Below are 26,652 nucleotides of genomic sequence, written 5' to 3'. Positions count from 1 at the left end.
AGCTCCATGTGAATTGCCTTAACTGCCATACAGATGAAAACTAGTACATATGCCTTATATGTCTTCGGACTTCTGAGGCTCATTCTCAGCATGAATGGTCCTGCATAGTCAACGCCTACCTTAGAAAAGACTGGCGCTGGATTGACGCGTGGTTCTGGCAAATTACCCATGAGTTGACTGCCGAGAATTGGACGGTGCTTGGCACAAAGTTGACACGATGATACGATTTTCTTAATCACTGCCTTTGCACGCAATGGCCAATAGCGTTCTCGTACGATAGCTAACAGACCATTAGGACCAACGTGAGCATGATCTTCGTGAAGTCGTCTGATGAGAATAACTGTTACGTGGTGTTTCTCGGGCAGTAGCACTTGATGTTTTCCATCATATGGGATAGCGGAATACTTAAGCCGCCCTCCAACTCGTATCAATCCGTCCTCTGCCATAAACGGTGCAAGGTTGCTGAGATTATGGCGTTTGATGGGCGTTTGTTGAAGAATGTGCAGAAGATCGCCGAAGACTTCTTCCTGCAGTAACCGTAGAACTGTGTGCTCTGCAACGAACATTTCATCAGCCGTAATCGGTGTGGTTAGTGGACGATTGCACCTTGCAGTTAGAAAGCGTCGCACATACACCCATGCTCTGAGCAGCTTGCGGTAGTGGCTTATTCTGTTCAACAGTACATAAGGTTGTGCCACAGAAGTTGTCAAACACTTTGCTTGTTTCAGTTCTGGTAACGCTGTTTCATCCAAAGGGTCGAGTACGGCAGCTTCAACATACGGTTGCCACAGCAAAGGTGACCCATTCCACCAAAGCTTATTCTCCGACAGATTCTCTGGATACTCTCCTCTGGATATAACGTCGGCTGGATTGCTCTCTGACCGAACATAATTCCACTGCTTGACATCGGTTGTTTCCAAAATTGCTGCCACACGGTTAGCTACAAACACGTTCAACGCTGCCGGAGACTTCTTAAGCCAGCATAACACAATCTGAGAGTCACACCAAAATTTCACCTCGTCGAACTGCAAATTCAATGCTGATATCACCTTTTGTGTTAACTCCACGAGTAGCCGGGCACCGCAGAGTTCCAATCTCGGGATCGTTAAGGATTTTAGTGGTGCTACCCGTGATTTACTGGCAACAAGGTTGACAGTTACTGTTCCGTCCTTGGCAATGCTTCTGATGTACAGTACGGCTCCATATGCACACATCGATGCATCCGAGTAACCGTGTAATTCAACTCTTGTCGAGTTTCCTGGTATCACCAGTCGTCGCTTCTGGATCTGATTGACAGACGTTAGTTGTTCCTGGAAGCTCCTCCAGCTCTGCAGCAGCTCGTCGGGAAGAACCTCATCCCAGCCTAAACCGAGACGCCATATATCTTGCATGAGTAACTTGGCCAAGGTGACGATTGGGCCAAGGAACCCGAGTGGGTCGAACAAACGGCCAATGTCCGACAAGACGGCGCGCTTCGTAACCGAAATCCTGTGTTCCGGTTGCTGCACATGAAACCCAAAATAGTCATCCGTTGGATTCCAAATGAGTCCCAATGCTTTAATAATGTTGTTCACTCCTGACTCCTCGAAGCTGACTTGTTTCTCGCGTAGGTGTTCCGGAATCGCACTCAGTACTTTAGGACTGTTCGAGCAAAACTTATGTACTCCAAATCCACCTTTCGCTAATAACGCTGATAGTTGCTGATAGATGTCGACAACTGCTTCGACGGACTCCCCTCCGGTAAGGAAGTCATCGATGTAACTGTCTTCCTCTATAACCGCCGCAGCCAAAGGGTACTCCTGTCCTTCGTCCTTTGTCAATTGCATGAGTGCTCGCGTAGCGTGATGGGGTGAGCTTGCGACACCGTATGTCACCGTTTGAAGCTCGAAAGTTCGTTCTTCTCCATCGGCATTCCACCACAAAATCCTTTGGAAGCGACAGTCTTCCGGGCACATTCGGATCTGACGGTACATCTTGGGGATGTCCGCCGTAAGAACCACCTCGTGTGTACAGAAGCGCAAAATAATCGTCAGCAAATCACTCTGTACAGTAGGACCAACTGACAGTGTGTCATTAAGGGAGATACCGGTTGTTGATTTCGCTGACGCGTCAAAGACAACGCGGGTCTTCGTTGTAGAACTCGTTGCCTTGTAGACAGCATGATGTGGAATATAGTAACCTTGTCCATCAACATTATCCACTTCCTTCATGTGTCCTAGTTCTATATATTCGGCCATAAACTCTTCATACTGCTTGCGCTTGTTCGGGTTCTTGTTCAACGAAACCTTCAGTCTATCGAAACGTTGCTTGGCAAGCTCGTAGGAGTCACCAAGTTTATCCTTAAGATCGTTGAAAGGGAGTCGAACTTGATAACGACCTTGCTCGTCACGCGTACATGTCCGACAGAAATGTTGTTCCACAGCAATTTCCGATTTGGTAAGCAGACCATTTGATGGAACGGACTCGACTTCCCAAAATTTCGATAGTGTGTGATTGAGTTCCTCCTCAAAGTGATTGAAATGACACACACGTGAAAGTTGTTTGACGCTTCGATTATGGACTGAACCTCCTACCACCCATCCCAACTCAGTCTCTACCAATACCGCAGAGCTATTTCCTAGTTTTACTCGACCTGCCTTGACGAGGTCGAAAAATATTTCGTTTCCGAGAATTAGATCGATGTCTCCCGGATTGTGAAAAGAAGGGTCAGCTAATGGCAGAGTGGATGGCAGGGACAGGGATGAAACATCCACCTCGACTGCGGGTATGCTGGACGTGACCCGAGGAACCACCAAAAAATCTAATTTATACTGTGGGTCCGTGCCAAACCGAGAGTGTATCGTGGTAGACACCAGATGTTTCACATTAGTTTGAAGATCGTTTAATCCGTTGATTGGTAGATCGACTCTTTCCAACTTCAGCTTCAGTTGACTCGCCAACCTTTCCGTAATAATATGGCTGTCAGATCCAGAATCTAACAATGCCCGCGATTTGATGATACAACCTCCATTGCCCACCACAAAGACTTCCGCTGTAGACAGCAACACGTGTTTCTTGACTGCTACTGTACGACCGCACAACGTATTTGCACTCGAAGACTCTGGAACACTGACACTTTCAAGCTGCGACCGCTCCTTCGGCGTTGAATGTTGAGCTTCCTTCGATTCTGCATTCTTCGCTGAATTCGTTGGACCTTCCGCATTTGTGCTGGGGTGCAATAAACTATGATGTTTGCGGCCACAGCCTTGGACCTTGCAGGTGTGTTCTGAAGGACAATCGCTGACTCGATGATTTCCCTTCAAGCAATTGTAGCACAAATTCGATTTGACAACTACAGACTTGCGATCAGAGGCGGATTGGTTTTGAAACTTGGGACAACGGTAGATGGAATGATCGGCCTTACAACAAGGACATATTTCCTTCGTAGTCTGGACGAAAGACTTGGAGACATTTTGCGCAGTTGGCCGCTGACTGAAAGTTGGCCGTTGCTTGGACTGGCCTACTGCTTGCTGAGGCCCTTGGTGTTGAGGGTGACTAGTCCGCACCAATACCCGTCCCCGTTCCCTAAGGAAATCCATGAAGTCACTAAACTCTGGTAAGTCTCCTGATCCTAATGCTAATTCCCACTGCTCTTGGGTCTCCCTATCCAACTTCTTATACAAAACGTTGACGAGAATCAGCTCAGCCAATCCCTCGACTTTGTATCCATGGCCGCTTAGAGCTTCCGTGTGTTTGATGCAAATATCAACAAGTTTAGTGATCGACTTACCTCGGTTTTCCTTGGTTACCTTGGGGATGTCAAGGATTGCATCAATATGCGTATCCATAATCAAACGCTTATCTTCGTAGGCGTTTTCCAGTATGTTCCAGGCTAGGCTGTAGTCATTACTATTGATGACCTCCTGATCAATTTTATCTTTTGCATCACCGTCCAGTGAATTCCTCAGATGCAAAATTTTCATTGCAGGAGTTTCCTGTGGGTACTTACTCATTATGCTTTGGAATAGGCTTTTGAAGCTGTACCAATTCACAGGATCCCCATTGAACCGAGGGAACGGGGCATGTAGTTGTGGAGCTGGAGCTTGAATATAAACCGGCTGAGGGACAATTGGCGCTACTGCATTAGATGACTTTGAATCCACTTCACCAAGCCTTGCTATCTTCGTTTGCAACACCACGTACAACTGATCGTGCATTCTTTCCACCTTCACATATTCCTGATGATGCTCTTCACGATTCTCCTTCGGAATGATCACGGACAATTCGGAAAATATTTTCTCATTTTCATCTGAACACCTACGCAACGTATCCAAATGCAACCGGAGAAGGTGAATGTTAACATCTTCCTGCTGCGCACTTTCGTTGATGCGTAGCAGCTTTGCGATCAGTGCACTTCGCCGATCGATCAATAATTCCACTTTTTGCTCCATAACTCTTCTTTCTTCGGCAGCTTGCTTCGCGATTTTCTGCTGGGCAATCGTAGGAATCTGATTCCCATCGATATCATCCGACAAAGCACTCAAAATATCTCTTCGTGGTTTTGGAACCACCACTCGCGGCGTCTCGGACTCCGACATTCAGTTGTTTTTAAATTCGATTGCTGCTCACACGCACAGCTTCTCACTTTTTCATCATTCGCTATCTCACTTGTGTTTTCTTCGTGGCTTGACCACAATTCAATTTTGCCGCTGAGGCACGCACATCATTGTGCAATCACTTGATGGAAAATGAGTTCACACACACAGCTCGCATGGCGAGACTGCCTTCCCATTTTTCAGCCGCTGGAGCTAATTCACATACACACCGTTGTGCGTCTCACTCGCTTGGCGAGAATTGCTGTACACAGTTTTCCAGTCGGTCGGGTATGCTTATGTCATTGCTGTAGGCTTCGCATGGCGAAGAACAGCCTCTGTTCACACACACACTTGGAAACACGGTTTCCAACACTAGCTGTGGGAGCGTTTTCTTGCCCCGGTGGCAATCACTAACACATGTGTCACGGACACGTAATCACTTTCACTGTAGTAGTGAGTCGCAATTCTTCGCTAATTCTAGCCAAGCGGTATTGGAATACTTCCTTTCGCCAAAATGGTGGCGATTTGTTCGTGCCACGGACTCGATCGCCGAATGGCCGCGTAATCCAACACTTCACAGTTCACACTTCCGGTTCAGTGCTGCACCGAACGCTATCACATCGACACAATCAACCAAAATGGCGATTCTTCAGATTCGCATCACGGCTGCGATCTAATCTCTGAAATCCAACGTCAAACGCGAAATTTGACGCGGAATCGATCACGAGCGGAAATTAACCGAAACGGCACGACGAAACTCCAATTCCAGAAATCCGGTCGAAACGGACCAAAAAATGTCTGCTCAACGATAGCTCAAAACGCGGAGGAATGGAGTTTTTACTTCGGACCGAAAATGAAACGTGACCGTCGTGAACAATGCTTTTTTATTAACTGACTTTTTCTCGATACAGTGGTGCCAAGATTATTTTACCTTACTACACTGAGGCAAATGTTGATACTAATAACAGTGATTTATTTTAATATTATCTTCAGGTGTTCAAAAACAAATCAAATCATTCAGTGCATGATTGGACAAAGAAAGCTCCCAGATATTGTTCACATCATTTGAAATAGTTGACATGCATTTTCTGATACGTTTAGAGATTAATATGATAAAAAACATAAGCATCTCAAAATTCCCGATTTTGGCAACATCCCCAATTTGGCAACATAAAAATCACGTTGTGTTGCCAAAATCGGTAGGGCACTGTATACTTCAAACTTTAAAAATTCTTATCTCCTGAACTATGAATCGTAGTACAAAAGTCTTTTAGTGAAATCGAAAGGAAATTTCCTCAGCAATCTATTAAAAATATAAAAAGAAAAACATTTCCCGGAAAAATTTTCACCATGGACAAAATTGTCGGAAAAATAGCGGAAAAACTATCGTCTGTATCATGAAAAAATTTCAAAAAAATATTTTTTCTTTCATCAATCCATGCTCTAACTTTCGTCCATAGACGCCAAAGTGGTATCTTTTACCGTTTAGGCTACAGAACTGAAAAACCGTTGACCACCCGCACGCTTTCCATAGGATTATGCGTTCTATTGTGGGCCTTATAACCGTGCGCTGACGGCGGCAGTAATTTACTTGCTTTGTAAGTGTAACGCACGTAAACCATCCTTCCCTTTCTAGTCAGAAGAAGCTTTCCGTCAATCGGACCACTCCCCATTGGTCTATTGGGTGTTTTGTATGTCCTTAATTCGTAAATCGTAACCTTTACTATTGAGACTAACAGTCTTTAATTGAAAACGATGCTATTATCAAATAATATTAATTATGATATAGGTAATATGAACTGACCCTCAGTATCAAGTACTTGCCAAGCAAAAAGGATGTTTAAGCGTACATAGAGTGCTATTTGTAATTTACTTGCTTTTTTTATTTTGGTCAATTTATCAAATGATTAGATAATGAACTAAAAGCTTGCGCTTTTATTTTTGTTTTCTATACAAAGTGATATGTTTGATATAAATTCTGATGGTTGCTTGAGAGAATAAAGTATAGTATTTGCATGTATATAATATCAATCAACTGCATAACACTCAGAGACGCTATCTATTGTTCCATTGATGACTGCTGTGGAATATTCAACTGCCAGTCAGCATACAGCCTCTACTGTTGGCGCCAACCCAACAGTGCCCCAAACTGTATTGAGAAGCGTACGCGCGTAATAAATACTTATTGTATATTTTGTCTGTCCGTATTGTGCGCGTATGTATGGCGCACCCATTTAACTTGTAAGAATGTAGTTTCTCTCGCTTCTCCACCAAGTACTTAGGCATGCTGCCTCTCAGTGGTAATAAATCAGTTAATGTGCAAGTCGTTCGTTCGATTTGTCGTCCGTTGAATCGTTAAAGACACAACGTAGGAAAGACTTCCTGACCGAAACAACAGATTTAGAATATATTGATAAGTTTCCAAAGAAAGTGGATCTTGAGATTTTCTCCTTCAAACGTTAGCACGATGATTGATTGTTACAAGAACTTCCCGTGCGGCTCCTATAGAGACTGTCAGCGTTAATACTAAATAACGTTGCTGATAAAGGGCACACAAAACACCCAACAGACCAATGGAGAGTGCTCCGATTGACGGAAAGCTTCTTCTGACTAGAAAGGGAAGGATGGTTTACGTGCGTTACACTTACAAAGCGTGTAAATTACTGCCGCCGTCAGCGCACGGTTATAAGGCCCACAATAGAACACATTTTCCTATGGGAAGCGTGTGGGTGGTCATCGGTTTTTCAGTTCTGTCGCCTAAACGGTAAAAGATACCACTTTGGCGTCTATGGACGAAAGTTAGAGTATGGATTGATGAAACAAAAAACATTTTTTCGAAATTTTTTCATGATACAGACGATAGGTTTTCCACTATTTTTCCGACAATTTTGTCCATGGTGAAAAATTTTCTGGGAAATGTTTTTCTTTTTATATTTTTAATTGCTGAGGAAATTTCCTTTCGATTTCACTAAAAGACTTTTGTACTACGATGCATAGTTCAGGAGATAAGAATTTTTAAAGTTTGAAGTATATAGGGGAATCGTGAAAATACATCTAGAGTTTTCCGGGAAAATAGGCCACTATAATTTTTTTGAATTTCACTTTTGGTCATGTATCCACGAGCACTACCTCTGGTGAAAATTTCATACAAATCGGAGAACCTCCGGCCCAAACCTGTCCGATAATTTGAAAAAATGCCTAATTGTCTGGGTGATGGGTGATCACAAGAGACTTCAAGCAAAAAAATGCAACCGAAATTCATAAATTTGCGAATAGGTAAACATAAATCATTGTCAATAATTGTTTAGATCGATATTAGATAGTGATAAATGATACCTAGATCAAAAATAGAAATTTAGGAGTTTGAGGGTTAAGTGACAAATCAAAAGCATTTACCTCGTATTCCATCCAGTGTAGTGCACCAAGTAGATCGGACTTCCCTCCTGAATGGCAATCTCGATCACTTTAGCCTCGTAGGTCACCTTCTGCTCGTCGTAGTAAACCTTCAACTTGTCTCCCACCTCAATCGGGAAACTCGGAGCCGTTTTGGTCTCCATTGCAGAGGACGATGAACTGCTGCTCTTGCTGTCGCCCGAAACAGACGAAGAAGAGGCTCCACTCGATGATGACCCCTTGCCGCTATCTTTGTCTTTGTCGTCTTTCTTCGAATCGGTTGAATCCGTTTCCTTTCGCTTGCGACCACGCTTTTCGTTCGGTTCGCTGGCTTTGGGGGTCGTCACCTTGGGTGGTATCTTTTCCTTCTTTGCTGACGCGGGAGGTTCTTCCTTCTTTACAACCACACTTTCTTTAGGTTTTTCCTTTTCCTTTTCTTTCTCCTTGTCCTTTTCCTTTTCTTCGAATTTATCCACCAAAGCCTTGACCTTCCCTGTACTGGCACCGGACAGTTTGCGTTTGTTGTTCGGTGGTTTGGTTTCGGCCGTGCTCGATTCACTGGTGTTTCCTGACTCTTCGACTGCCGAACTGGAGGTGGCCTCTGCAGCTGCTGCAGCGGCCGCGGCGGCTGCGGCAGCGGAAGCAGCAGCAGCAGCTGCGGCCGCCGCTGCTGCTGCTTTGGATGTTGAAGGTTTCTCTTTTTCTGTGGTCTTGGGGGATTGCACTGAGCTGGCTCGAACCAGGCTTCGCCCCTTGGAGCGATTGGTTCGAGGATGAGGAACCATAGTGCAACCCAGCTTTCGATTGAATTCCTCGAAAGAGAACAGGAATTTCTTGTAGGCCTGTTTCACCAGATTGGTAATGCTGACCGTAGCTGGTGAGAATCCCAATCGCAGAGCTATTTGCTTCCATTGATTCTGACTAGTGACACGATTGTAACCGTTGAGTTTCTGCACTGCTCGGAACAATCGGTACAAATTGACATCTCGATTGATGATGGAGGGAACTTTGTTCAGCGGAGTCCCGCGATCGTCCATAAATTTGTACAATTGAGCTACAAAGTGATCCTTCTCCTCCGTGGGTTCATCATCTGAACTGTCGGTTTCCAGTTCCTGTTCGGAGTCACTGCAACTTCCAGACATACCGAACAATGCCTCTCGATCCCAATGCGGCGGCAACGTGTCATTGTCCATGTAGTCCAGGGCGGCCGAAACGGCTGCCGCTTCCGATTTGTTAGTGCAATCCCGACTGAAATCGGTCGCCTCCTTCTTGGGCACCGTGTAGTAGCGGCCATCTTTGAACGAACGAACCAAATACTCGTCCTTGACGCGTATTCGAACGGTATCCTGTGCAGTGGGTGCCACCACCAGCCCGGGGAACCAATTTTCCTTGGGATTCTTCTTTTTGTTGTCGGTGGACTCCACACAGACCACCTTGCCGATGTTTTCCTCTTTGTCGCTGTTGTTGGACCGGGAGTTTACTGCCGGTTCGTCGTCCTCGTCGGAGCTGTCGTCTTGCAGCAGGTGACGCGATCTGCGAGGGATTACAAAAAAGGGAAGAACGTTAGATGGTTCAATAGTTCATAAACCTTAAAATATTTGATTGATCAGGCGCCAGAAAGTGTGGAACAGAATAAAATGTTTGGTGAGGTTTTATAAATAAAAGTTCCTAGAGATATTTTTTAACCAAATCCTCGTTGAAAAAAGGTAAGGGAAGTGGTGGTAAAATGAACAGGGGTTTTAAAATGAACACCGTTCCTTTTACCGAGAAAAAACAAATTTCGAGGATTTTTTATCTCGCACGGACGATTTAGAGCATAAATCTGAGTGTTCGAGTTGATACGGAGGTCAATTGAAGTGAAAATATCAAGATTTTAGAAAATAACGTTTGAAAATTAGAACTGACGTAACTTTAAGCTCGGAAGACTTGAGGTTTTTTAGTGAGGTGAATATCGTCATGATATGATGTCAAATCTGATACCTTTCGAATTTTTTTTCAATGGGTTACAATCATTAATGGATGTATTTTCGGTGAAGCATTGAAATTTTTCAGAAATATTTGTTTTGCTCACTTTTTTGCGTGGTGTTCATTTTACCACCAACCGCTGTTCATTTTACCCAAATAGTGCATGTAAAATGAACATTTGCATCGCTTTTTGATAGCGATGAAAACATGTGGATATTTAGCTATTTTAGTCTGAATCCATGTCGCTGCTATAGATTACATCCCTATTTTTGATGTTATGCGATAGAACTATTCAAATTTCTCGTTTTTCTATCAAAAACAAGATGATTTCCTTAAGGTGTTCATTTTACCACCCCTTCCCCTACAGTAGTGACGCGATCCACCGCTCTCTTCACAGAATATCAGAATGTTCAATCTTTGTGAGAAATCCGTTCATCATTTTCATTTTTCATTATGTCTCTAGGCACTTTCCTGATGCAAAACTCCAGTCTTCTAATGAGAGTCAGGATGAATTCTATAGATAGAACCTAAAATTGAAAATCTATTCTAATTTCCAGTTCTTCTTGGAAATTTCTTAAAGATACTTTTATTGAGGTGCTAGGCTGATAATTTACTAATTTCGTCTGATATAAATTTGCCAAGAATATCAAATGAATCCACTAGAGATTTTAAGAAAAATCTTGATAGTAATTTGCCGAGAATTTTAATTTTAAATACAATATCACAAATTATTCACCAGAATTAATTGAAGTGGAATCCATGTACTTCACTACAAACTTACAGGGACATAGTTAGAAGACATCTTTTTGAACCGCGAGCCAAATATCAGAAACAATATTAAACAGTATGTAATCAAAATGCGTAAAATGGAAAAAAGAAATTGAATTGGAATAAAATGCTGCTGAGCCGTTAACTTTACGAGAATAAAGTTCAAGATTTTATAAGAACTCAGTAAGGTTTTATAAAAATGTCAGAAATTCGCATAGGACTCTGCCACTGAAAGGACTTCCAGGATTCTGACAGATTATTTGTTTATTTGTTTATTTGTATAATTCAACGGACTGATTTGTCTAATTGAATGTTTGGAGGTTTGAACTATTGTATTGTATTGTTTGAGTCGGTCTGTCTGCTTTCCGTTCGACGAAACTGTTCATTTATCGTTGAAATTGTGTCGAAAATTCCTTAAAAGTGTTGTAAAGCAAGGACTGTCGCTGTGAATCAGTTTGTATCTCACCAGAACTTCATATCCATCGCTGATCATCGAGAAATTTTGGACTCAATTTGCGGATCAAACTAATCATGGATTGCAGAAAATGCCTTCATCACGTCAAGACGCCAGATCAACCATTCATTTTTTGCAATGGGCTGTGTAGTGGAGTTTACCATGCTGCGTGTGTTGGGCTGAACAAAGAGAGCCTAGCTGCTGTATCGCCACCGAACAAGAACAGCATTTGGTTGTGTGATGATTGCTTGTCGAAGTTTGTTCAGTGGAGAGAGGGGCAAAAAGATTCAACCGATCGAGATGGCTCAGCGTTACATCGTGACGTAGAAATCCTAAAATCTAAAGTTGAAGCTATAATGTCAATTCTTGCTCCAAGTTCGATATGCTACCAATCGGATACTGTTATAAGCCATTCGACTCCACAGTTAACTTCACAACTAGAACGTGAACAAGTGAATCAGCACAGTGAAACGCCGCTTGTACCTGATGTTTCCCGAGAATCACCCGGTGTAGCAAACACTGCTGATGAGAGCTTTGCCTTATTATTGACCAATATCGACGGCAGCGTGTCTGAGAAAGATGTTCAACAAATGGTTTCTCGATGTTTGGGTGCTCGTGATAAAGATTGTAAAGAAGTTCGAAAACTAGTTCCAAGATGGATTGACTGCAACAATTTAGATTATGTTTCGTTTAAAGTTGTTCTCGATAAAAAATGGAAGTTGACCGCAATGACGCAAAATGTATGGCCAAAACACGTTAAATTTAGGGAATTTGTGAGAAGGCAATGCACCTGGAAACCTGGCATTATGTAATGTAGTTGTACTTTATGAGAAACTCTTTTTGTTAAGTGTTGATTTTATTGATTTGATATGTATTGTTATTTGTTGAAGAAGCTTTTGTATTTCACATTATGATGTTGTTAGTTTTGTATCGTTTGTACCTGTGTCTTTTTAGTTTTAAGAACATTCAATTAGACAAATCAGTCCGTTGAATTATACAAATAAACAAATAAACAAATTATTGTCCTGGATTCTGTGCCTAATGCAGCCCACAGACGCTCAGACGGTTTGACCAAAATTGACTCCGCCCCCAAGTTAGTCAAACCGATTTATGTTGCTGCAACCGTTTGACCGACTGTAATGAAATCTATGAAGTATTTCAGAAGGAATCCATGGAATCCCTGTGAAACTCCTAATGAAATCTATTGAAAGACTCCTGATGGAATCCAAAGAGAAAATGTTGATGGAATCCTCGGAAGAACATCTGACTTAATCCCTGGTGTAATTTATGATGGAATCTCCAAAGAAACCCTTGATAGAATTCCTGTAGGAATACCAAGTAGAATCCCTAGGGAAACTTCCAATGGGATCCTTAGAGGAACTTCCGATGGAATCCCTTGAGAAATTCCTAATGGAAACCCTGATGTGATCCTTCGAGGAACTCATGGTTGAATCGTTAAAAGTACCCCTGACGGTATTCCTGGAGACAATTTTTGATGGAGTTCCTGGTTAACATTCGACATCGTAGCGCTGCAGGAGGTATGCTGGACAGGAGCATTGGTGCGAACGTTTAGAGGTAATCATACCATCTACCAGAGCTGCGGCAACACACGCGAGCTCAGCTGGGAACAGCTTTCATAGTGATGGGTGATATGCAAAGGCGCGTGATCGGGTGGTGGCCGATCAATGAACGAATGTGCAAGTTAAGAATCAAAGGCCGATTCTTTAACTTCAGCATAATCAACGTGCATAGCCCACACTCCGGAAGCACTGATGATGACAAGGACGCATTTTACGCGCAGCTCGAACGCGAGTACGACCGCTACCCAAGCCACGACGTCAAGATCATCATAGGAGATTTGAACGCTCAGGTTGGCCAGGAGGAGGAGTTCAGACCGACGATTGGAAAGTTCAGCGCCCACCGGCTGACGAACGAGAACGGCCTACGACTGATAGATTTTGCCGCCTCCAAGAACATGGCCATTCGTAGCACCTATTTCCAGCACAGCCTCCCGTATCGGTACACCTGGAGATCACCTCAGCAGACAGAATCGCAAATCGACCACGTTTTGATCGATGGACGGCACTTCTCCGACATAACCGACGTCAGAACCTATCGTGGCGCTAACATTGACTCCGACCACTACCTGGTGATGGTGAAACTGCGCCCAAAACTATCCGTCATCAATGATGTACGGTACCGACGCCCGCCCCGGTACAATCTCGAGCGGCTGAAACAACCAGATGTCACCAATGCGTACGCGCAGCATCTTGAGGCAGCGTTGCCGGATGAGGGCCCCTCTTGAGGACTGCTGAAGGACAGTCAAAGCAGCTATTAACGACGCTGCCAAAAGCATTGTCGGATATGTGGAACGGAGCCCAAGAAACGATTGGTTCTACGAGGAGTGCCAGGAGGTTTTAGAGGAGAAGAATGCAGCGCGGGTTGCAATGCTGCAGCATGGTACGCGGCAAAACGTGGAACGATACAGACTGAAGCGGAAACAGCAAACCCGCCTATTCCGGGACAAAAAGCGCCGCCTGGAAGAGGTGGAATGCCAAGAGATGGAGTTGCTGTACCGTTCTCAAGAAACGCGGAAGTTCTATCAGAAGCTCAACACATCCCGCAAAGGCTTCGTGCCGCGAGCTGAGATGTGCCGGGATAAGGATGGGAGCATCTTGACGGACGGACGCGAGGTGATCGAAAGGTGGAAGCAGCACTACACCTGAATGGCGCAGAGAACACAGGCACAGAAGGTCAGGACAACAAAGGCGATGGCTACGTCAGCACAGCGGACAGCGGAAACCAACCAGCTCCCACGATGGGGGAAGTTAAGGATGCCATTCAACAGCTCAAGAACAACAAGGCCGTTGGCAAGGATGGTATCGGAGCCGAACTCATCAAGATGGGCCCGGACAGGTTGGCCGCTTGTCTGCATCGGCTGATAGTCAGAATCTGGGAAACGGAACAGCTACCGGAGGAGTGGAAGCAAGGCGTTATATGCCCTATCTACAAAAAGGGCGACAAACTGGAGTGTAAAAATTATCGTGCAATCACCATCCTAAACGCCGCCTGCAAAGTGCTATCCCAGATTCTCTCCCGTCGTCTATCACCTATAGCAAACGAGTTCGTGGGAAGTTATCAAGCAGGTTTCATCGACGGCCGCTCGACAACGGACCAGATCTTTTCCGTGCGGCAAATCCTCCAGAAATGCCGTGAGTACCAGGTCCCTACACTCCATTTGTTCATCAATTTCAAGGCGGCATACGATATGGAAAATCATGGACGAGAACAGTTTTCCCGGGAAGCTCACAAGATTGATCAGAGCAACGATGAACGGTGTGCAAAACTGCGTGAAGATCTCGGGCGAACACTCCAGTTCGGCGGGGACTACGACAGGGCGATGGACTTTCGTGCCTGTTGTTCAATATTGCGCTTGAAGGTGTTATGCGGAGTGCCGGACTTAACAGTCGAGGCACGATTTTCACGAGATCCGGACAATTTGTTTGCTTCGCGGACGACATGGATATTATTGGGAGAAAATTTGAAACGGTGGCAGATTTGTTCACCCGCCTGAAACGCGAAGCAACAAGAGTCGGGCTAATGGTGAAAGCGTCGAAAACAAAGTACATGCTGGTTGGCGGAACTGAGCGCGACAGGACCCGCCTAGGAAGCAGTGTAACGAAAGACGGAGATACCTTCGAGGTGGTGGACGAGTTCGTCTACCTCGGATCCTTGTTGACGGCTGACAATAATGTTAGTCGGGGAATACGAAGGCGCATCATCAGCGGAAGTCGTGCCTACTATGGGCTCCAGAAGAAACTGCGGTCAAGAAAGATTCACCCCCGCACCAAATGTACGATGTACAAAACGCTCATAAGACCGGTAGTCCTCTACGGGCATGAGGCGTGGACTATGCTCGAGGAGGACTTGCAAGCTCTTGGGGTTTTCGAACGGCGTGTGGCGGCGAAGGATGAACCACGAGCTCGCTCAACTCTACGGCGAACCCAGTATCGTGAAGGTAGCTAAAGCTGGAAGGATACGCTGGGCAGGGCATGTTGCAAGAATGCCGGACAACAACCCTGTAAAGATGGTGTTCGCTACGAATCCGGTCGGAACAAGAAGGCGTGGGGCGCAGCGTGCTAGGTGGATTGACCAGGTGCACCAGGACCTGGAGAACGTGGGTCACAGTCGAGGATGGAGAGAAGCGGTCATGAACCGAGTGAATTGGCGAATTATTGTTGGCGAGGCTTTATCAAGATAATTGATGTGAAACCAAATAAGTAAGTGAGTAAGTTCCTGGTTAAATCTCTGATGGAATTCCTGGTATAATCCTTACAATAACTTCTGAAGGAAACCGCCAGATGGAATCCTAAATCCTTCGTTTCTCTTAAATGGCATAATACAATACTTATCTAAACCAACAAAAACTATCTTTTGAGCACTCGAAGTATTATTAACTTTGTTGATAAGTATTGTTATACACATGAAGTTTGAGTTCTGAGGCAAATTAAGCAAATAAATTGCCATACAAGATGGCAAACTTGTATGCAAGTTGGCTGAAATAGTCAAATATAGCATTTTCAATAGCTAATATCTCAAAAGCTAGACGTGCTATGATATTTCTGGAAATGGCATTGGATTCAGCAACCCTTAATTAAGTAAATAGTGGTATTCTGGTGCTAGAGACAAAACCGTGTTCCGCAGTGATATTCATCCTGCCCAAGGATTCCATAAAATTCATGTCAGGATTTTGAGAGAATCTAGTTAATGGCTCAAAAAGATTTTGTTAGACCAATTTTACACATCAATCATTAAAAAAAACATGGGCAGATAAATTGCTACTGTAATTCTGATAAGCTTCAGCTAATTATCAAATAAAAACTCAATACCCCACAATACGGTCTTTCAAAGCTAGATTATTATTGAAAGGCTGGTAGCGACTAAGTGCCTGGTGTTACTGTAAGCATTTTTCTAAGGATTTTTTTCCAAGAATTTCATTAGAAACTCTGGACAAATAGAGAATACATTTATCAATTTTGATGGACTTTAAAAAAAAAATGTGAATTTAGTTCAATATACCTCCAAGAATTTAGGCTGGATTTTTTAGGAATATCCCCGGAAATTATTCCAGAGACCCAAGCATGATTTCCTTCACGAAAAGTCACTCAAATAAAGAAAAACTAACTTACTTATTGAACTTAGTAGCTCTAACTTCAAGTTGATTAGAACTATCAACATGCCAAATATGAGACGAGCATTCAAACTCTTCGCGGGCCACACAATATCAAGTCACGAACTGTACGTTGAGCAGCCCTGTTCTGAAATGTTTCTGTTACTTGAACTTCAATCAAGTCAAATTGTCTGGGTGAACATCTTATTTTTTCCAGCATGTGAACTAGTAAATCCACTGCTCCTCAAAGCCGACTTTCGCCAAACAATTTGAACGATAATACCCCAAACTAGTTATTACTCACCTTCGACCTCGCCGTCCGCCGATAACCGGATTTCCGAAGTGCTCCGGATGGGTCAACGGTAGCTGATCGAGCGTTTCACTTTCATTGAAATGTCTTCCACTCTTCAAACACAATGCACTGCGCCGTAGCGTCGTAATGTCCCCGTCGTCGAACACAACCGTATACTGGGAGCAGTCCTGAATCTTCGTCAGCGTCGCTTCGACGTATTCCTTTCGCTCCGGGTGTTTCACTTCTACCGTGGCCCCAACGCGGAGCGCCCCCTTGATTTGGTCGTCGGACACCACTCCGGACCCGAGCCCGGCCTGTTTGTACGCGACGCGGCACTTGATGTTGCGCACCACCTTGCGGACCTTGGCCTCGCAGAACGCCCCCTTGTATTTGGCGCTTACCTCCGTGCCAACAGTCAAATACGGGGGATCGTCTGCTTGCTGGAAGTACGGAAAGAGAACAGAGTGCCCCCCGGGGAGGTCGGGGGACACAAAATCAATATGAGATAAACAATCTTGGGCTTGAGGGGGTAGCTTATAGGGGTCAGTTGTACTCGTATTCAAACCATAACTACAAAATTTATGTAACAATAATAGTAAGATATATGAAAGCGACCCACAAATTCAATCCAAGCGGTACACAACGCCTAATTTTCGATGCACTTGCGTAAAGGAGGGAGGTGCGGCGACGAGGCACAGAAGCTACGCAGTAAGGTCATGTGCATCGGGAGCGTACGTACAGTGACTCGAATTCATATTGGTACAGGGCACTGTTTTCACATCAAGTTGATAAAAATTAATGAACGGTTTGAGGGGTTTTCAGTATTAAATCCGGAGGCGACTCGTAACCTCACTTTTTACCTGTTCTACGAATCTAAAAATGGCTAATTCGGTAAATTTAGAATATAAAGCACACAGTTGATGGTTGGAATCTTCCCTTCTAACAAAGTTCTACTTATTAAATGCAAATTTGTAATCGTGAACAGGTAGATTTGAGGTTAGGGAATCGCCACTGATTAAATCCTTTTACCGGTAACAGGTTTTGGAATCAACATCAACAATTTAACATTGTCTTGTAAATTGTTGATAGACTTGAAAGTCAGCCTAAGCTAAAATTAACACAAGTAATAAAAATAGATTCCAACATTGATTATTGTCGGTATTCAATTCAATTCTCGCATAACTTCTGATCTCGCCCTAAAAGCCATTGGTAACCATGTGTGTAGCTCGTTATTTCTATGAATTTAAATGGAATTATACGTTGTTCAACAACGCAATGGTTAAGAAAGGATCATTCTCTACCTGCCAGTGGTGTTGGTTCGGATGTTTGTTCATTAATTTTCTCAGAAACAACGAGCTACACACGTGGTTACCAATGGCTTTTAGGGCGTTATCCCAGATTATGCGAGAATTCTCGTATAACCGGTGATCTCGCCCTAAAAGCCATTGGTAACCGAGTGTGTAGGTTGTTGTTACCGAGCAAACGAATGGATTTACACGTTATTCAACAATGCTACGATGAAGAGAAGATCCTCCTCTATCTCCCAATGGCGATAGTTTCCATCCTGGGCCATTCTTTTTCTTAGAAACAAGGAGCTACACACTCGGTTACCAATGGCTTTTAGGGCGAGATCAGAAGTTATGCGAGAATTGTTTGAAAAGCTTCTGTTATTAATAAGAAACCTCAAGTTTTAAAAATAGGGTGAATATGAGACTAGGATTCCGATGCATGGCCAATTATCAGTGCAGTGCTCGTTTGATTTTGGCAACATGCCACAAACTTTCATGTTGCCAAAATCGAACCGTGCTACAATCGAACGGGTACTGTACTACCGTTCTACGCATTATCGTCCCGCGGTCCATAAGGTTTACATAGAATATGGGACAAGTAGGCGTAGAAGGGCAGTGTACTATTGTTTTGTTTCTCTCAGAGAAGCTCTCAGTTAATAACTGTGGAAGTGCTCATAAGAACACTAAGCTGGGAAGCAGGTTCTGTTCTAGTGGAGACGTAATGTCAAGTAGACGGCGTACAAAATTATTTTAATTTCTTCAGTGGAAAAAAAATTGTGGATAAAATTCTGCAACACTTAGGGCAAATGTACCATTAGTGGTGCACCTAAGGGAAAACTGCTAAAACATGGTGATAAAATCATGAATTATATGATTTTAGCGTATCAATCGCTAGATCTCAAATCCTTCTATCATTCAAATGTATAAAAATCACGATTCATTTGAAATTTCCCTGCAAAAGCCTTGCACCAACAATAGGAACACTGTTTCTTTAGTGGAGGTATGTTTTAAGAATGGTTCCTTTAGTGGCGCAAACCATTGATTTCTTATGGGACCCTCCACTATAGGTACTGATGCACCACTATAGGTGCAAAGGAGCAAAAAATTCAAGCAAAATAATTGTTTAAAATAGGTTTATGGTTAAATTTAATGAATATTTTTCGATAACTTGTATCATTTTCACATCGTACATCATTGAAAAATATCACATAGCCATAAAAAAGTGCGAAACATGTCAAAACACACTACCTCCACTAAGGGAGCGTTTGCCCTAATAGTCTCTCTGACAGTTTCAAACTGAAAAAGGGATAGAAATAATTCGACGTAGAACTAAAAAACATCAAATTTTCTAATCACTTGGGGCAAGTGAAAAGTTTTTCATTAGAGATTGAATTTGTGTTTGCTCTTAAGGTTGCTATAAGTAAACAAGGTTTTTATCATAGAAAAAAAACAGTTCGTGCTGATCAAGAACCACTCTGCTCAAATCTTTGAAAGCTATTAACAATCATGGAACTTATCTAAAAGGGGTTGCCAAACATTACGATATTGATGTGTCTACTTCGTACAGCCGTTTGAAAGGACGACGTTGATTGAAAAGTTCCAATATAAGGGAACGCATGGAAATCCTAGTAATAAAAAAATCAGAGGGGGTTGTGTACAAGACACGACCGCATGACGTTAACTACGCCAAGTGATTTTTTGCATTTGAATTTTAGTCGATTTTCATAGTTGCAGCCTTCCTTTAGTTCAAATTCTAACATAATATCGTGACGGTCCAAACATTTTAAAATCAATCAAATCAATCAATCAAATCAAAAATCAAAAGTTTTCACCATTTGAGTAAAATGTTGTATAAATTTCCGACAGATTGGTGGGAAAATATTGAAAATCCACCGATAAATGGCTGAGTTATTAGTATTTGAAATCTTACATAATTTCGTGACGGTCGCAACATTTTAGATTTTCAATTGACTCCCAGTATATTGCCGTAAGACGTAGTTAACGTCAAAATAATAATAAACGATCCATGGGCGGATGGCGGAAAGCTTCAATACGGTACTAAGAGACCCCACGCAGCTACCAGGGGTATCACATTTCTTCTGCCAAAGGACCAAAACACAGCTGACCCAGCGAAGTAAAGACCAATACGTGCCTTTCAAGTTTGTATAAAGTGCTATCGTCGGTAATAGCGAGGAGGGTGCAAGCCCATTGCGACACCACCAACAACGTGATGACCGAGGAACAGAAAGGGTGTCGTAGAAACACGCAAGGCTGCACAGATCAGGTCATCGTAGATGCAGTCATTGTAGGTCAAGCTACCCAAAAGCAAAGGAACCTGAGTATGGCGTACATCGACTACAAGAAGGCATATGACTCAGTACCGCACTTGTACCTTCTCAAGGTACTGCAGTTGTATAAGGTAGACGGGAACGTCATCAGGCTGTTGCAACAGGAGGGAGATTTTTTCAAAGCGATACCTTTAGTCCGCTATGGTTTTGCCTGGTCATGAACCCCCTCAGCAAAGCACTCAACCAATGCACCTATGGCTACCAACTGAAAAGTGGGGAAAAGAGTACAAAAGTTACCCACACCTTCTATATGGACGACCTGAAGCTATTTGCGGAATCAGTACAGAGGCTGCACCAGCTGTTGCAGCTAGTTACGACATCCGGATGGAGTTTGGTATTGACAAATGCCGGTCAATTCATCCACGTCGGGGTCAGGTTATGGATGCCAGCTGTTTGCGCGTCAACGAGCAGGAGGGGATTCGGAATATGGTTGAAGGCGAAACGTATAAATACCTCGGATTCCTGCAACTTAGAGGTATTCGCCACACGATGATCAAGGAGCTGCAGGAAAAGTTCTTGTCTCGTGTCAACTGTATTTTGAAGAGCTTTCTGTCTGCCGGCAACAAGGTGAAGGCGATCAATACGTTTGCTGTGCCCCTGTTGTCGTATAGTTTCGGGGTGGTAAAGTGGACCAAAACTGACTTGGAGGCGATCAAACGAGCAGTACGAGTGGCGTTCACCAAGCATCGAATGCGCCACCCAACATCGTCCATTGAGAGAGTCACCCTGCCACGTGCAGCAGGAGGAAGAGGCGTCACCGATATCCAGGCACTATGTGTCTCCCAGATCCAGCAGCTGCGGGCATACTTCGTACAAAGCCAGAACCGCCACGAAATTTACCGCACTGTATGTGAAGCTAACCACGGCTTCAGCGCCCTCTGGCGCAGGAGGATTACCAGCTGAACTGCGACATTAAAAACGTCGATGAGTAGATCGCGTCGCGGAAGCAGGAGTTGCATGGAACGCACCCCCATTAACTGGAGCTCGAACACATTGATAAAGTGGCGTCAAACACGTGGCTGGTGTGGGGTGACCTCTTCTCAGAAACAGAAGGTTTAATGGTAGCCATTCAGGACCGGGTAATTACGACGAAAAGCTACACTGCGGAACACGTTTTTGTCTCCAGCACCAAAATACCGCTATTCAGTTAATTAAGGGTTGCTGTATCCATTGCCGTTTCCAGAAATATCATAGCACGTCTAGTTTTTGAGATATTGACTGTTGAAAATGCAAAAAATGACTATTTCAGCCAACTTGCATGCAAGTTTGCCAGCTTGTAATTTGCCACAGAATTCAAACTTTATGTGTATAACAATACTTATTATCAAAGTTTGTAATACTTTCGATGCGGAAAAGTTATTTTTTGATGGTTTAGAGAATGGTTGTATTTTGCCATATAGAAGAAACGAAGAATTTTGTATGGAGACTGCAAGCATGTTAAAAAAATCGGTTTAATTGAAATTTAATCGCGCAATTTCAATCAAATTATGTCTGAAATGAAAGTTCAAGTTCTATTTTGCATGTTTGGCGGATTAGATCACAAAAAATTTGACAAATCGTACTTTAAATTTCATGTAAACATGAATAAAACCAGTGTTTTATACAACTTTGACGACCTGTAGCTAAAAATTGTGACGTGCTGGAACATTTCTGAGAATGGCACCAGATTCAGCAACCCCAAATCTACTAGAGACACATAATTTGATCCTTGAGACACGCAAAAATGTCATTTTTGTTACGCTGTGCTATCTATCCATATTGCACGAATATTTAGAGGACCGCTGTAGGAAGTGCAATTCAGTAGGGGAGACTATCGAGCATGTCGTTCCTGGCTGTTCAGTACTAGCTGGATCAGCCTACCTCGATCGTCACAACGAAGTTGCCAAGATTGTGCACCAACAGCTTGCTCTTAAGCACAACTTGGTGGACCGATTTGTACCCTCCTACAAGTACGTACCTGACCCGGTTCGGACGTCCTCATCTGTGCCAACCGCCCCGACATTGTAGTCTACGACAAAAGGATGAAACGAGTTACACTCATCGACATCGCTGTTCTGTTGGACCACAATGTTCAATCAACGTTCTCTAACAAGATAGCGAAGTACTACGACTTGGCGGAGTTGAAGCAGATGTGGCACCTAGAGTGAATGAATGAATTTATTAGAGAGACTTTCAGCCCTTGGCTGGTTCGTCTCTACAGGCACCTAGAGGACGTCCGGAACTAGTAGTCCTCTCAACAACCAGAATTATCCCGAAATCTCTCCTTAGGTCTCTAGACGAGCTGGAATTGAAGAAGAACTCACACAGCATCCAAAAAGCGGTGATTCTTGGAACCTGCAGCATAGTCAGACGGTTCCTGAACCACCACAACTGAGAAGCTCATCCCACAGACTCATTAGGATAAGTAAACCGATAAATGAGATCCAGAGCCTAATCCCCTTTGGCATACAGATTGCCCGGTGTAGATGAAAGTTTCCAGAATTTTTTGCTGATAAGTACCAAAACTCTATATTTATAATAATAATAATAATGATAATAGTAATAGAGCAAAATCTAGAATGCCATGAAAAGTGTACTTCGTTGAAGAACCAAGGGGCCAAATGAAATACTAGATGTGGTACTCTTTGTGAAACTGACTACTATGTCTCTATTCGTCTCTGGAATTTCCTCGAACGAATCACTTGATGAAGAATTTACCGGATTTAAGTGGGCAGCATCCAGCATTGATTTTAAATTTTCAAAAGCAGTTTTGTTCATTTGAAATCAAGGGAATTTACATGAACATTTGTTCACTATATTCTATTTTCCAACAAAAACACAGTGAACAAATTTTTATACAAATGTCTCGATCTGGAACGAAAAAAAAACGACTGTTTTGAAGTTTCGATAATGACGATCATCGAGAAGACAAATTCTTGAACGTTTACTCTACCTTTCCCACAGTTTTGTTCGACACTGTGAAAATGGCGTTTCTGAAAAGAAGTGCAAGAACGAAGTTTGTTGCAAATAAGCTGAATTACTTAAAACCACTACACAATCGTCGAAAACGAGCGGATCACCTGTGCTACTATGAGAAAGAGAGGGTAATTAATGATGCTGATCAATTTCCAACAAGTATTTCAAAATACGTCATGGCTTGGAATGCGAGTATAACGGAAAAATAGCCTTTGGATAGTGTGGAAATGGAATCCGACGGAAACGAATCGAAATGTTTTAGCAAAAACTGGTGCATGTTGAAATTTGTAAATCTGTGGAAGGTGATTTGAAAGACATCTCACGCGCCACACAAATTATTTTTAATAATAAAAATTCTTGTCATGGGGGAGGGGGGTCGGAAACCCGCAGGATATGTTCAAGTTAAAAGTATATCAATAAGATATGAAGCTATGGACAGCAACGTGAAAGGTAGTTTTATGAACAACAAAGTTCGTAGTTCATATTCTTATTACAGACAAGTTTCCTTTTTTTAGAACAAAATATGGTTAAACAATTAATATTTGAGAAGAGGTTTGAAGCACTGCCAAAACAATTTGTGAACTTCAATACAAGAACGGCTTGTGATTTCTGTAAACTGAATACATTTCAACTTAAAGTCTATCAGTACTCACGTATATCATTCTTACAGCCGTTTTACGCATATTTGTCCCACGGTCCATAAGGTTTACATAGAACATGGGACAAGCAGGCGTAGAAGGGCAGGTAACCTATCAATTAAAATTGTTTATTGGATTTATGGCAAAAATCGTTTTAAGTGGTATTTTTTTTTAAATTTGTTAAGTTTCAAATACATTCGTTTATAAATTTTTCAAATGTACTCTAATACATCTGAACAATGTTAGAAAGGGGTTGATCAATCATATAGATAGTTATAGCTTAGTTTTAAACGATATACGTTTAAATTTTCATAGGTGTACGTATATGGAATTGGGTCAATTTAAGATGCGAATTCAATACTTTCCCATTATTCCAGATATGGAATCAGTTGTTAGTGATTGTCGAAGAATAGATGACACTTATGACCATTCTTAATAAAGTATTTCGAATTCAATAGATTTCTACCAGATTGATGTGCACAGTGCCCTGTGCCAACATGAACTTGAGTCACTGTAGGTACGTGAGAAAAAAAAAAGGTCGGACTACGCCATCGGAGAGGAAGCAAAAACTCACCTGCATTTTTTGGAGGAAATAGCGCTCGAAACTGAGATTATCGCTAACAATCGCCACGGTTACGGGTTGATGTGGGTTTGCGGTGCACTTTGACGCCCAGTTTGGCCGGATTTTCACAACATTTCAGGTGGAATTTCGGGAAAAACTTCGCTGTTACACGCTCGCTTGTGTGAATCTGGTGCCTATCTCTGCGTCTTTGAAAATTTCGCTGCTTTGGCGGACGAATACGAATGGCACACACGCACAGTTTGGGACGAAAACATTACGTGCCGATCTCACGCACACATGCACTTTCTGAAAGAACCCGAGCAAAAAGGGGGCCAATGTTATGACAGCTGACGGCTGGATGGGTCCCAGTGAGTGCGATTGAAATCCTTTGAATTTTATTTTCGAGTTTAAGGGCAAGGTGTCGCAAATCGTGAATCGAAATTTAATCGAAATCGTATCAAAAATGAACCGAAATCGAATCGAATCGAAATTGAAATCAAAGAGTGTGTTCTTGCTGCTACTTAGATGAATCTTCTCGCTCAAACAACGGCTTTATAATATCTAAACTTTATTTTAAATCACAGATCCAAATTTCTCGCATAACTTATGATCTAGCCCGTAAAGCCATTGTTAACCGAATGTGTAGATCGTGGTTTTTAAGTAAGGGCTTGTTCACAAATTTTGGTATATGAACAAAAGGTCAAAAGACAAAAGGTCGAAAGACAAAAGGTCGAAAGGACAAAAAGTCGAAAAACACGCTTAAAAAAATATATGCTAAATAGAGTAAATTTCATACTAAAACCATATTCGGTCTATTCACCCTAAGCAATGAATATGTACCTAATATGCATTGCTAGTATAAACTACTTTTATAGCAACGTACACGGTGAACATTGAAAATACTAATTAGCTTAGTGTTCAATATTTCCTTGACATTTTTCATGTTTATCACTTGTGATGCATATGAAACATGCACTACATACCGTACACCCCCGTTAATTTGAACGGTACCTTATGCAAATCATCGGGGTTCATTTTTAATTTGAACATCTAGTCACCCTAGAAACGTGTTTCTGGTTACCTCTTTCACTGTTTTGTTTTGATTCTGCATTTCGTTCCACAGCGTTCCATTCCACTTTACTCCATTCCATGAACTCAATGACGTTTGTACCATTTTTAATCTGAACGATGGCAAATTAGCGGGGTACAAATTAAAAAGTGTTCAGATTAAATGTGGTCAAACCAATGGGGGTACCCGGTTAATATAACACAGCGTAACAAAAATGACATTTTTGCGTGTCTCAAGGATCAAATTATGTGTCTCTAGTAGATTTGGGATTGCTGAATCTGGTGCCATTCTCAGAAATGTTCCAGCACCACTATGGGCGGTTTCCATACAGACTGGCGGCCAAAAATATTTTTTCCATCTTATGTCGTATTTATGAGTTTTATGATACAAATTTGATGTTTTATTTTCAAAAACAAGTTTTCGAGACTAATTTTTGAATAGGGCCTATAGCGAAATATTAAACTTTGTTACTTATAATGCATATAAGCCATTTATGCGATTAACGTTGTGCAAACCATTAAAAATATTAAAACTTACATAAAAATGATGATTTGAATGATTTAGCGAAATTCAGTTATTTTCTGAATTAGTTTTTAGCTGTTTTCAATAGAAAATGGTTAAAAATATTGGAAAAATTCAAAAAGCCTTAAATTCAAAAAGTGCATATTTGTGCAGCTAAATTCTTCACGATCCTTTAGTTTATATCTCAAAGTACCCTTGGAACTGAATTTAAGCCTGGGACAACTTGGGACAAAAAAGTACTCGATGTGTTAACTAGAAGCTTATTCGATTTTTTTAATCGCTTCATAAAAAACATCATAAAAGCCACTATTTTGAAGCTTTTTTTTATTTTTTTATTGTTTCTAGGTGTTGGAATAGAGGTAGTGTCGCACCTCAGGTAGAAGAATCGTCAGTTGAGAAGCATGCGTCGTCGTAGGTAAAAGTGTGGAAGATTTGTTGTGAGGTATAATATTTGTGTAGGATGTTGAATTGTAAAAATAGATACCTAGTTTGAATAAAGAGAGTTGCAGCTGCTGATTGAGGTATCAGTCAGTTAGCTGCCCAGTTGAAGGAGACATCTACTGTATTGTATTTCTTTATGATTTGCAATCGGATGTGGACGGGCTAGCCTCGCTAGGATCTGCGTGGTCTTAGCGGACTAGCTCTTCAATAGG

General features: G+C 42.4%; 1 protein-coding gene across 3 annotated transcripts in view; it reads right to left on the bottom strand.

Annotated features, from left to right (window-relative positions):
• Positions 1 to 24,635, bottom strand: part of LOC5571774 (AT-rich interactive domain-containing protein 4B) — a 69,111-nt gene extending 44,476 nt beyond the window's left edge. For 2 of the 3 annotated variants that reach the window (XM_021840052.1, XM_001659857.2), the window contains exons 1-3: positions 24,421 to 24,635; positions 16,629 to 17,056; positions 7,971 to 9,500 (exon numbers count right to left, since the gene is read on the bottom strand). In XM_021840052.1, coding sequence (XP_021695744.1) covers positions 7,971 to 9,500; positions 16,629 to 17,056; positions 24,421 to 24,426 — 1,964 coding nt within the window. In that variant the 5' untranslated portion in view covers positions 24,427 to 24,635. The remainder of the gene's footprint in view (positions 1 to 7,970; positions 9,501 to 16,628; positions 17,057 to 24,420) is intronic. The other variant, XM_021840053.1, reaches the window with a different exon arrangement.
• Positions 24,636 to 26,652: the final 2,017 nt, after the last annotated feature.

The sequence above is a fragment of the Aedes aegypti genome, chromosome 2 (genome assembly GCF_002204515.2).
Source record: "Aedes aegypti strain LVP_AGWG chromosome 2, AaegL5.0 Primary Assembly, whole genome shotgun sequence".
NCBI classification, from domain to species: Eukaryota; Metazoa; Arthropoda; class Insecta; order Diptera; family Culicidae; genus Aedes; species Aedes aegypti.
This window is presented reverse-complemented; position numbering and strand designations above follow the sequence as displayed.